We start from the raw sequence: 12877 nt of genomic DNA, 5'->3' as shown, positions 1-12877 counted from the left end.
GGGTGCGGGCTACATCAAAGAGATGTCTGTGTTTTCGCTCAGCCACCCCATTTTGTTGGGAAGTATAGGCACAAGTGGTTTGAGGTTGAATGCCATGGTCTCGATAAAATTGCAACAGTGCTTTGGTTTTAAACTCAAGGGCATTAGCAGTGTGGATAATCTTGACAACGGATTCAAACTGAGTTTTTATTTCAATAACCAATGATTTGAGGATACTAGAAACTTCAAATCTTTCTTTTATTAAGAACACCCAAGACAGCTTAGAAAAATCATCGATAATAACAACATTGGGTCCTGGTAGGAATCTTACTAGGACCCCATACATTCGCATGAAAAAGTTTAAAGACTTTATGACTGGACTGACTCGGACTAGAAGGAAACGAACTCCTATGATGCTTGCCCAACTGACATGCTTTACACTGGAATGATGTAGTAGATGAAATTTGAGGAATGACACGACGAAGCTTCGACAATGAAGGATGTCTGAGACGACGATGCCACTGAACAGGACTCAAGGAATAATCGACTGCAGCATAAATATTTCCCACAGGGTGATGTAGATAGTAGACTCCATTTTCCTCATAGCCTCCACCAATCTTCTTCCCCGTCAACAAATCCTGAAAATGACAACACACGATCAAATATCACTCTACAATTTAGCTCTTTTGTAAGGCAACTAACTGAGAGTAAACTTTGAGGAAATGAAGGAGCATGAAGGACATTGTTCAACTGCAAGGCAGAGGATATAGAAACATTTCCCTGACCAATAACCGGGGAGGAACTCCCATCAACTAATGAGACATCCCGATGTGCAGTAATAGCCTTTAGATCTGAAAATTTTTTAGAGTTTCCGCATAGATGTCTAGATGCACCAGAGTCAATAATCCACTTACTATCATGGGGAGAAAGATGGTCTCCTGTTGAGTAGGCCACACCAGTTACAGGAGAAGAGAACTTGAAGGACGATGAGCGACCAGTTCATCATATTCTGCACGACTAAGAGTGATACAATCACTGGGATAATTGGTGTCATTCGCTACCTCTAGTTTTGTAACATTAGCTTTTGAAACATTAGGCTTCAATGGAGAAGAAGCAGGTCGTCCATGTTTACCCCAGCAACGATCTTCTAAATGTCCTGATTTTCCGCAAAAGGTACACTGAAGTTTCGTCTACCTCCCATACCTCTTCCACGACCTCTTCCTCTAACATTCAGAGTATTTCCTCATCCATAACTAGATAGAACAGCTAAAGCAGATGACTGAGATGCAGGTTGTGATTGTGGAAGAGAGATGGCAAGTCTACTCAAACGATTGTATGCATTAGCAAGAGACCGATCAACATTTGGACTTTAGCAACTGAGAACTCTGAAGATAGGCCAGTGAGAAACCGAGCAACCATAGTCTGTTCTTGATGATGCTTTTGTTTTGAACACCGCAGTGGTCTATGAGTATTAAGTCTTTCAAAAACAGCTTTAACGGAGGCATAGTATTGGGCCAATGTTTGATCACCTTGCTGCAAATTATATATTTCATGTTCAACTTGGAGAATACGACTCACATTAGTCTCTTGAGAGTACGTATCTCGAAGATTGTCCCACATCTGTTTAGCCGTATTGTAATAAATTAGGCCATCTGCAATATGAGGTTCATGTAATAAAGTATGCAGAAGAATTTAAGAATACAAATGCATTCCCAATGTCCAACACCGAACTAATACACAAGCATAAGAGAATAGGATTCCACAAAGAAACAATGCAAAAGGCCTTCAAAGAGCTACAACTATAAAATGTACTCTTTATTATAAAAGAGGAGCTTGCAAAAGCATGAAGAATTACAAGGGGATGCACCCCTATTTATACATCAAGGAGGCACTTGAGGGCTCCCAATAGAGTCGTTGGGAGCCCCCAACGGTCACAATTGTGACCGTTGGGGGCCCAACGACTCTATGGTGGGGCCCCTAAGTGGCTCAAAAAGAAAGTTTTAAAAAAAGAATAAAGAAAATAAAAGGAGAAGAAAAACAAGTACCACTATCGGGTACTTGTGAAATAACCATAATACCCCTATTGGGTATTATGATATATATATATATATATAATAGTACATTTATTTTAACACCCTCCCTCAAACTTTACGGCGAGATGACCGAAAGTTTGCCAAGAAGAAACAAGAAGCGAGGAGCAGGAAGTGCTTTAGTAAAAAAATCTGCGAGCTGGTATTCGGATGTGACATATGGTAGTGTAACTGTCCCACGAAAATACTCATCACGAACATAGTGACAGTCCATTTCTATATGTTTAGTCCGCTCATGGAATGTGTGGTTGTTGGCAATATAAATGGCACTTTTGTTGTCGCAGCAAAGCTTCGAAGCACCCGAAATTTCAACTCTCATATCTTGAAGAAGACTTTGAAGCCACACAAGTTCCATTGTAGTAGTTGTCATAGCCCGGTACTCAGCTTCAGTGGAAGATAATGAGACTTTCTGTTATTTCTTGCATCTTCAGGCGATCAGCGAATCTCTTAAAAAGACACAAAAGCCAGTAGTTGAGATTCGATCATTTGGGTTACCTCCCCAATCAACATCAGTATAAGCAAGTAAATTTAATGAAGAGAGTGAGGATAGGAATAGCCATTTAGTTAAAGTATTTTTGATATAGTGAATGATTCGAAGCACAACACTCATATGCACAGTTGTAGGAGCATGCTGAAATTGGCTTGCGGAGTGCACAGCATGAGCGATATCAGGCCTGGTGATAGTCAGATAGGTGAGAGATCCAATGAGTTGCCGGTAAGGAGTAGGATCATCCAACAGAACTCCATCCTCCAACCGTAGTTTAGCATTGATAACCTCGGGAGTCTCTACTTTTTTGTCATCTAAAATTCCAGATTTGGAACATATATCTGCAGCAAGCTTCATCTATGACAAAATATACCTTCGGGAAGAGTACGCTACTTCAATACCAAGAAAATACCTGAGAAAACCCAAATCAGACATATCAAAGTTATGTTTTAACATATTTTTAACAGTAAGAATAGCACTTTCATCATTGTCTGCGATGATCATATCATCAACATAAAGTAGAAGGATGATAATACTATTACCTGCACTTTTAGCAAAGAGGGCAGTGTCAGTATAACATGAACGAAATCCCAATTTTATGATGATAGCACTAAATCTATCATACCAAGCCTTAGGGGCTTGTTTAAGGTCATATAAAGCTTTTAGTAATCGAAGAGTTTGACCTTGGTTAAGATTAATTCCCGACGGAGGATCCATATATACTTCTTCATTTAATTGACCATTAAGAAAGGCATTTTTAATATCTAGTTAAAATATAGGTCATTTCTTTGATGATGCTACAGCAATTAGAGTTCTAACACTTGTCATGCGAGCCACGGGGGCAAAAGTCTCCTCATAATCAATGTCATATTCTTGTGAGTATCCCTTAGCAACTAATCTTGCTTATATCGTTCTAGAGAACCATCACTTTTTGTCTTGACTTTGTAAACCCACTGACATCCAATAGCTTTTTTATTTGGAGGAAGTTGAACTATTTCCAAGTTTTAGCCTTATTTAAAGCATCTGGCTCAACTCTCATTGCTTCAACCCAATGAGGTGTATTTTTTTGCTTCATTATAATGAGCAGGTTCATAGTATGAATGCAAGGCTATTAGACAAGCTCTATTGTTAGGTGAGAGAGATTCATATGAGACAAACCTATTAGGTAGAATTGATTCCCTAGAGGATCGCCTAAGGGAGATTTCTTCTAGAGGTTCATTAAGCCGCAAGAATTTTTCTAAAGCACTAATAGGTTGCTCTTGCTCACGTCGGGTGTAAACTTGGAGATTGTCACCATTAGTTGGTGATACCTCAATATCATGAGAATCATCACCATGAGTATTTCCTAGGATTTCTGGATGACTTAAAGAGTCATCATTTAGATCTTCTAAAAGATCATTGAGAAACATATATTCGATTTCATTTGGTTTATCTAATATTTCAAAACCATTTTCATCTTCTAAAAAAGTCACATCTTTGGAGACAAATAACTTATTGTTTTTATAATCAAAGCATCTATAGCCTTTTTTATTTTCACCATATCCTAAAAATACGCATTCAATTGCTTTTGGTCACAATTTATCTCTTTTATGTAAAAGAACAAAACATTTACATCCAAAAATACGAAGACGATTGTAATCGGGTGTTAGGTTAAAAAGATTTTCATAAGGAGAGAGATTATTTAATTTTGAAGATGGCATTCGATTGATTAAATAGGTGGAGGTTAACACGGCTTCGGCCCAAAAAAATTTAGGAATATTTTTAGAAATAAGTAATGATCTAGTGGTTTCTAAAATATGTCTATGTTTTCTTTCGACTAGACTGTTTTGTTGAGGAGTTCTTGGGCATGATCTTTGATGACAAATGTCATGTTTTAAATATGATTGAAACTCATTTGATAAGTATTCTCTATCCAAATCGGATCTAAGAATGGATATGCGGCTTTGAAATTGATTTTGAACTTTTGCATAAAATTCTTTGAAAAAGTTAAAAACTTCTGATTTAAGGTTAAGAAAATAGATTCATACATATCTAGTATAATCATCAATAAAAGTAACATAATATGAATAACTACCTTTAGATAGAACCGAAGATGGTCCCCATACATCGGAATGCACCAATTCAAAAGGTCGTGTTGACACAAAGGTTCTTGTAGGAAAAGGAATAGACTTCATTTTTCCAAAAATGCAATTTTTGCAATTGATATCTTTGTCTTTACAAAACTTGTTTCCAAAAGAAAAAAAATACATTTTAGAGTAACTTGGATGTCCAAGTCTTTTATGCCAAGTTTCAATATTTTTATCTTGGACATAAGTACAAAATGAGGTATTAGGGAGCGTTAAGTGATCCATAAAATAATGATCTTCCTTTATATGGCCTTACCCAATCCGCTTCCCGGACCGGAGATCCTGCACAAAGCACCCTTGAGATGAGAAAGATATTTCACATCCATGGTCGGCAATTTGGGAAACGAAAAAAAGGTTAAGATTTAGTTTAGGAACTATTCTTACTTTTGGAACAAAGAAATTTTGAATATTTTTAAGATTAAGAGTTCCAATACCATTTATTTTTGAGAAAAGTTCCATCGGTCGTAAAGACACAAGATATTTTTGAATTGGTGCTCACATTGGTTAATGCATTTTCATGGAGAGTCATGTGAAAGGAAGCTCCGAAATCTAAAATCCAAGAATATGTATCGGGAGGAGATGATGAGGCAATGGCGGCACCGGAGGTGGAAGAAGTGGCCTTTAAAATTTGTTGGAGAGACATGGAAATTTGACCAAGAGTGTCCTTGAGATCCCCGTTTTTGCCTTCATCTTCTTTGGTGGAGGGTTCCTCAACGGAAGCCACCTTTGGCTTGAAAGTCCCATTTAACTTTGGGCAAACGGGTTTGATATGTCCTGGCTCATAACAATGATGACATATAATCATCTTCCTTCCACCACTCCCTTGTTTATCAAAATGAGGTGGCTTGTATGTTTTAACATGATTGTCGGGTTTAGACACGATAAGAACTTCATCTATGTTTTTACTCATGCCATGCCTAGTCTCTTCTTGAGTGATTTCGGCAATAGCATCCTCTGATGGAGGAATAGTAGATCTATGGAGGAGTGAGGATCTTACTTGTTCAAATTTGGGACAAAGCCCAAATAAAAATTGAAACAATTTATCTTGTTCCATTTGTTTTTGTCTTAGTTTCATATCCTCCATAGCTACCCATTTAGGCTCTAAAAGAGCCAATTCATCCCACAAAGGGTTTAGAGCACTATAGTAATCTTGTATGCTCATATCCCCTTGTTTTGTGGTTCTCACTTTTTCTTACAATAAATAAGCTCTTGCAAGATCCTTTTGGGTATACATACCCTTCATAAAAAACCAAACTTCATTGGCTCGGCGAAATTTAGCAATATTTGCACATACCTTAAGTTCAACATTATTCATAAACCATGCTAGGATTTTTGCATGGTTGCTCTCCCAATCTTCCATTTGGCGATGATGATCTTCAATTGCTTTGAGACGAGCATCACCTTCAAGAGCTTTTTCTTGATCTCCTTCCATCTTTGTGAGCTTAAGTTGGGGTTCCGGGACGGTCCCCATTACATAACCCCAAAGCTTCTTTCCTTTGAGATTATTTTTCATTGCGGATGCCCACATCATGTAATTTTTTCCATTGAGCTTGAATGATAGGTCGATCTTGGCTTTCATTGCTTCAATACAAAGATTGAAAAAGGAAGAAAGTAGAGAGAGACAAGATTTCACCTTAGAGATTCGAATGGTTCTGATACCATGTAATAAAGTATGCGGAAGAATTTAAGAATGCAAATGCATTCACAATGTCCAACACCGGACTAATACACAAGCATAAGAGAATAGGATTCCACAAAGAAACAATGCAAAAGGCCTTCAAAGAAGGCTACAACTATAAAATGTACTCTTTATTATAAAAGAGGAGCTTGCAAAAGCATGAAGAATTACAAGGGGATGCACTCCTATTTATACATCAAGGAGGCACTTGGGGGCTCCCAATATGTGACTGTTGGGGGGCCCAACGACTCTATGGTGGGGCCCCTAAGTGGCTCAAAAAGAAAGTTTTAAAAAATAAATAAAGAATAAAGAATAAAAAAATAAAAGGAGAAGAAAAACAAGTACCCCTATCGGGTACTTGTGAAATGACCATAATACCCCTATCGGGTATTATGATGTATATATATATATATATGTATAATAGTACATTTATTTTAACAGTTCAATGTTATTCATGATCCATGACATAACAATGTCATTATCTTCTTCCTAAGTAATGTATTTTCCTGTTTTATCATTTGGTTCAGATTCCAACAGAATATGTTTTCTACGATACCAGACACCTACATCATAAACATCCTGGACCACCTTGCATAGTTTGTTTCATTTAATTTCACAGAAGACCCATAGGAGAAAGGATTTGCTAAGGCTTTATATTTATCAATAACCTCATTCTTGTAATCAGATTTCGGAACTTCACCCATAATGAATAACACTAACCGTCACAACCAATATCGCTGTTGCAATAAACGTCCACGTGTAAAAAAAAATGTCACAGTTTGTAAACCTGGTAGAGATCTGCTACACACTATGCAGATCTACTATGGTGATGAGTCTTCACCACGACACCAGATCTGCGAACAGATCTGAGCTAACCAGAACAAATGATCAGATCTGGAAAAAAATTGCAGATCCATGACTATTTAATATAAATTTTTCTTCACGACAACCAGATATGAACAAACCAAAAACAAAAGTATGCAGGTCCACGACTGAAAAGTATATTTAATCTTCACCACACTCAGATTTGTGATCAGATCTCTGAAAAAAAATTTGTACATCCACGACTATTTAATATAAATTTTTCTTCACGACAACCAGATATGAACGAACCAAAACAAAAGTATGTAGGTCCACGACTGAAAAGTATATTTAATCTTCACCACACTCAGATCTGTGATCAGATCTGAACCAACCAGAGCATACGATCAAATAAAAAAAAACGCAGATCCACGACAATAGACTGCATTTAATCTTCACAAAAAAAATGACTGTCAAATCTGACTGTCACCCACTTCACGACTTCAGCACAGCACCCATACCTGTATCCACCCAGTCTGGTTGACAGAGATCCATAGTTCTACGCGACTTTTAGATCTGATTACAAATCTGAGTCATGACTCTTGTCAGACCTCAGATCTGTTATCAGATTTGTACCACTCGTTCTTCAAAAAAAATAAAACGGACACACCTTTTTAATCTGATCCTCTTCACGTGAACTAATACCCTTCACTCGAGCTTTGGCAAAGAACTCGAGATCACGCTCCCAAGGTCGACGACTTTGATACCATGTAGAAGAAAAACTAATAGAATACTCAAAAACGAGAGAGAGAGAGAGAAAGACCTCAGAAAACTTAATTAGGTCTAATCTCCTTTAGTTTAAATAGAGATTAGCCAAAAGAGTAAATTTACATTAGGGTCCCTCATTATTTATAAAATACCAAAAACAACCTTAAAAATAAATAAACTTTAAAGTGGTCGACTTATCTTAACATATATAAAGCTAAATTGACAATAAAGGGATATGCCCAATGGCTTGTAATTGCTTGCAATGACTTTTGCTCCAATAGCCTACATGACTATCATTACAGAACTTGCAATAGATGGATGCCATAGATGCATTCTTGACTGGAAAGAAGTGTGCATGTTGCTTCTTCCATGGTTTTAGATTGTAAAGGAAAACTGTGTATTTTTTAAAGCATTATATGCAATCAAATAGGTCACATTGGCTTAATTTAAAAAATTCAGCTCTTCAGTTACTTTCTCTAAGTTTTAGACAAAGTGCTTATGATCCTACTACATTTGTGAGCACCACAAGTAAAGAGAGAACCATAGTTTTTTATCTATGTTGGTGATATAATTATTACTAAAAATCATAGAAGTTTACAAAAGTTATCTCATTTTCCAATCATTATGGACAGCAAAGGCAATATTTTTGTCATGCTAACTTAAAAGTACTCAAATTTTAAAAACTGATACCTATGTGGCACGTGATCCAAAGATGGTTGCACACGCTCTAGAGAAACAACTTGGCCTCCAAAATCTGCTTTAAACTTATTAACTACACGAATCATTTCTGAAGCAGGCCTCTGTCAAAAAGAAACAAATCATCCTCAATAATATCCACACTCTAATACTTAAATAGGTAAGATCAATACAATGTTTAATTGACTTCCACCACCAATGACTTTTGCAAAGTGAAGCATTTCACACCATAATATTTATAATTAATTGACTTCCACGCACCATGCTTGATGGAGAGACACATTTAGTTGGCTTTAATGAGATTAAGCTACATATTCATTTCTCCAGACTTTCAAACACATATGATATGTTCATATTGATGAACCATAAAGAGATAAGATGTCTCCAAAGGCAGAAATACACAATTTTGCCAAATAAGATGACAAGCATAAGGGATAAAAGTGTTTTAGACCTAGCATGCCATGGGTACTAATCTTGAGGCATGTTAGGTTTGATTAGCTACAACTAGGGGTGGGCATCGAGCCGGCCCGGCCTGACCCAGGCCTGTTTAGAGCTTAGCCCATCGGGTTTTAAGTGTGGCACGGCCCGGAGATGGCCCGGCCCATTTATTAATGGGTCAGGTTTTGGCCCGGTTCTTAACGGGCTCGGGTTTGAAGAGCAGCCCATGATCCCAGCCGATGGGCCAATGTTCAGTAGTTCGGTCTTGCCCAGCCCAAACCCATTTGTAGGCCATTTTTTAATGAAGTTCATAAATTAATTTTTATAATACCAAAAGCAATGAATTAAATAAAAGATTAATGCACCCATCTAATTATCGTTCTACTTTTCATATAATCAATGCAACTAATTAGGTAAATGTAATAGTTACCAAGTTACTATGCAACCAGCTACTAAAAAAAATAATTAGCTAGGTTAGGCCCATCAGGTCAGCCCAGTAGCCCATGGGCCGACCTGGGCCCGGCCCATGTATATCACAGGCCCGGTTTTGGCCCGGTAGCTAACAGGTCAGGGCCTAAAACCTTGATCCAAACCTGGTCCACGGTGGGTCGGGTCGGCTTGGCCCACCGGGCCGCCCCGTCCACTGCCCACCCCTAGCTACAACATAAATATTGATGCATAAAATATATCCCCAGTTCAGTTTGAAAGCTACAGATTTTCAGCACATCTTTGCCTATCCTAATGAGAATGATCAAGTTTCACTAGTGTGACCTATGCCTCTAGGAGAATATCATTTTGCCTTTGTTGAATTTTGATATTAATATATTGTTACCATAACTGGAAGGAATTAACTAATGCAGCAAATTTCTGCATCTCATTGGCATGGCCTCCAAATGATTACCATCATCAAGAACATCAATCAATTGAGGTGCATGCTAATGATAGTATGGTTAAACAAATCCACCAACAAGGCAGGAAAACTCTCTCAAATACGATTAAGGCATTCTAGTTTGGACTCCAAACTTTATTAATAATACCAGCGATCCTGCGGAGCCTAAATTCTACCATCAAGCCTGGAAAAATAAAGACAGCTCGAAACCACGAACACTGAGATGTCAGCAATACTAGAGCAGGCAATTTGGAGATTGTAGATTATCCAATACTGCATGGCATTTGCCAATAAACTGCACTACTTTACGATGCCCGGAATTGGAGCATCAAAAAAGCATCATGTTTCATGGTGAATGTCAGATGAAATTGAAATAAGCCGTAACCCGACAAAGACAATGAGAGTGAGTAAAGTAGAGAAGCATCGTGCAACACGTTCTTTTAGATTTAATTAGAAATAAACAAAGAAAGAAATACTTCAACACCAATTCCGCAAATACCATAAAGAAGCATGCACCGCCCAAAATCACAGCAACCTAAACACCAACTCCTTCGAATGCACTATCTTCACAATAAAACCGCGGCCTATCACAAAACCATTCAAAATTCTCCACTAAATCCAAGATTCCTACCCATATCTCCATATAAATCCGATCCCACGAAGTGGGTCACCTTCGTTCATGATGATTCATCGATTTCACGCGTCCCATTCAAAATTTAACAACATAAACCTCACTTTTCCGCAACAGCATGAACCGGAAATTCAATATAAACAATGAAAACCGAAGAAGATCCCAAGATGGTATTCAAGATAAACCACAGCCACGATGAATTGAGCAGTGAGAAAGAGGTGGGAGAAACCTTGTAGACGCACTCGGAAAGGACCATGGCGCAGAGGACGTCCTGGAGATCGGCGAGGGACTCGGCGCAGACGGCGCGGCAGAGGTTCTGCAGCTGCTGCTTCCTCCGCCGGTACTCCTCCTCCATCTTCCACCGCTCCTCCTTGGCTCCGCTGCCGGGCCACGGCCACCGCCACCGCGGCCACGACGCCCTGATCCGGCCGCCCTGCCCCTTCAGCCACGACTCCACCCTCTGGTGCAGCACCTCCATCTCCGATCGACGGCGACGATGCCGCTGATGGGTGCAATAGAAGACGATGATGATGGGTGATGATTGACGATTGATGGTTGATGAATGGGAGGGATGAAGGAGGGATTTGAGGCCGTACGAGGGAGCATATGCCCGCGGAATCGGAGCATAAAAAGGGAGGAGGAGGGGATGGGAAATTGTTATTTTCTGGAACTTGAAAGTTCGTGTTTTTTCTTCTTTGATGTGATAGTTGCGCGTTTTGGGTCGGTTACGTTTCTTCCTCTGTAAGAAGTTCACTACTCGTCGTTTTTCCCATCGCCCCCATCTTGGGATTCGTTTTCCCCAAGGGAAAATGGTATATACTGGGTCAGGTAATGGATCTGATTTGTCTAGGGTCCGAACTTAACATTGTAATCGGGGGTGTCAACGGATCGGGGATGACCCGACCCCGACCCATACCAGATCCTATAGGGTCAGGGTTTGGTTACAAAGAAGTAGGGATGGCAGTGGACCGGGGGAAAGCGGGGCCCCGCCCCGCCTCGCCCCGTTTGGACCGAGGATGAAGGGTATGAAACGGGGATGGAGGCGGGGGTGGAGGATAAAATCCATCACCACCGCGGAGGCGGGGCGGGGGTGGACGTGCACTTTTCCCTGCCCCGCCACGATCCCCGCCTAATCTCCGCCCCGACCACTTTTCCCCGCAATATCCCCGCCCTGCCTCATCCCCGTTTGGACCGGGGATGAAGGGTATGAAACGGGGATGGAGGCGGGGGTGGAGGATAAAATCCATCCCCGCTGCGGAGGCGGGGCGGGGGTGGAAACCTTGTCCCCCGCCCCGCCCCACTGTCATCCCTACAAAGAAGGGGGCACGATCAACTATCCAGGCCGGACCGAAGAGGTCCAGTGGGTGGTCGGGTATGGTTTATGAAATTTTATACCAAACCCGGGTCCAATCTGAGTTCCGATTATGATCCACTATTTTTCAACATAAAAAAATTAAAGTATTATTTTATTGGGTATAGACCTGGTCTGGTTTATGTAATTCTTGTCGGATCTGTGTATGGTTTTTCTTATAAAAATCCGGTTGAACCTGAATCTGAATCCAATATTTGCATCACTTAGTCAGATCCGGGTTTGGACCCATTTTAGCAGGGGTCCAACTCGTTGACACCCCAAATTGTAGTGAGTGGAACGTAGGTATGCAAACTGGTTGGATGGGGAGCCGGATCATCCCAGACTGTATAAGGGGTCCAAATATTTGAGTAGCAAGTCCGAATTCGGATGGGGATCCAAATTACATCAGGTGAAGTAAAAGTTGCATCAGGAAACTTTACAGGTAATATCTGATTCAAAAGTGAAGACAGATCCGATTTGATCTGGATCCGAAAGTACATCCTACAGAAAGTATCAATCCAAATTAGAATCTGAGTCGGAAAGAATTCGGATCATGTAAGTCTGAATCTGACCCAAATGTGCATTTAAGATGTTACCCTAAGATCCGTATTTTAGAATAATGTGTTCGATTTGGATCAGAGTTTCTTGACGAAGCCTGTTGAATACAAATCTGGTTGGCTTGGGTAGTAAAAGATGTATCTTGAGCGAACCAAATTTGACTCATTTACAATCCTAACAGTAGTAACACTGCTTTTGATAAGCTAGAATGGGCAATATGCTGCGCCATTTTTGTTATGACTTTCAAAAACCATAGTTTTAGGTGTTTTATGTGTTTATCAATTTTTTTTTTTATTGGCTAGTTGGGGTTAATCAGACCCCCCACAGAATTACATTCAGCACATTGCAACGAATAAAGATGTGGAAACCATTCAGGTGGTTTATC

The 12877-nt window shown here is 39.6% G+C and overlaps 1 protein-coding gene across 1 annotated transcript in view; it reads right to left on the bottom strand.

Annotated features, from left to right (window-relative positions):
• LOC149842985 (uncharacterized) overlaps window positions 1–11212 on the bottom strand; it is a 44294-nt gene extending 33082 nt beyond the window's left edge. Inside the window, exons 1-2 of the mRNA XM_090001656.1 lie at window positions 10813–11212; window positions 8620–8729 (exon numbers count right to left, since the gene is read on the bottom strand). Coding sequence (XP_089857782.1) covers window positions 8620–8729; window positions 10813–11061 — 359 coding nt within the window. The 5' untranslated portion in view covers window positions 11062–11212. The remainder of the gene's footprint in view (window positions 1–8619; window positions 8730–10812) is intronic.
• Window positions 11213–12877: the final 1665 nt, after the last annotated feature.

This window comes from Nuphar pumila, chromosome 3, assembly GCF_984573655.1.
Source record: "Nuphar pumila chromosome 3, dmNupPumi1.hap1.1, whole genome shotgun sequence".
Classification (NCBI taxonomy): domain Eukaryota; kingdom Viridiplantae; phylum Streptophyta; class Magnoliopsida; order Nymphaeales; family Nymphaeaceae; genus Nuphar; species Nuphar pumila.
Note: the sequence above shows the minus strand (reverse complement) of the source record. Positions and strands in the feature narration are given on the sequence as shown.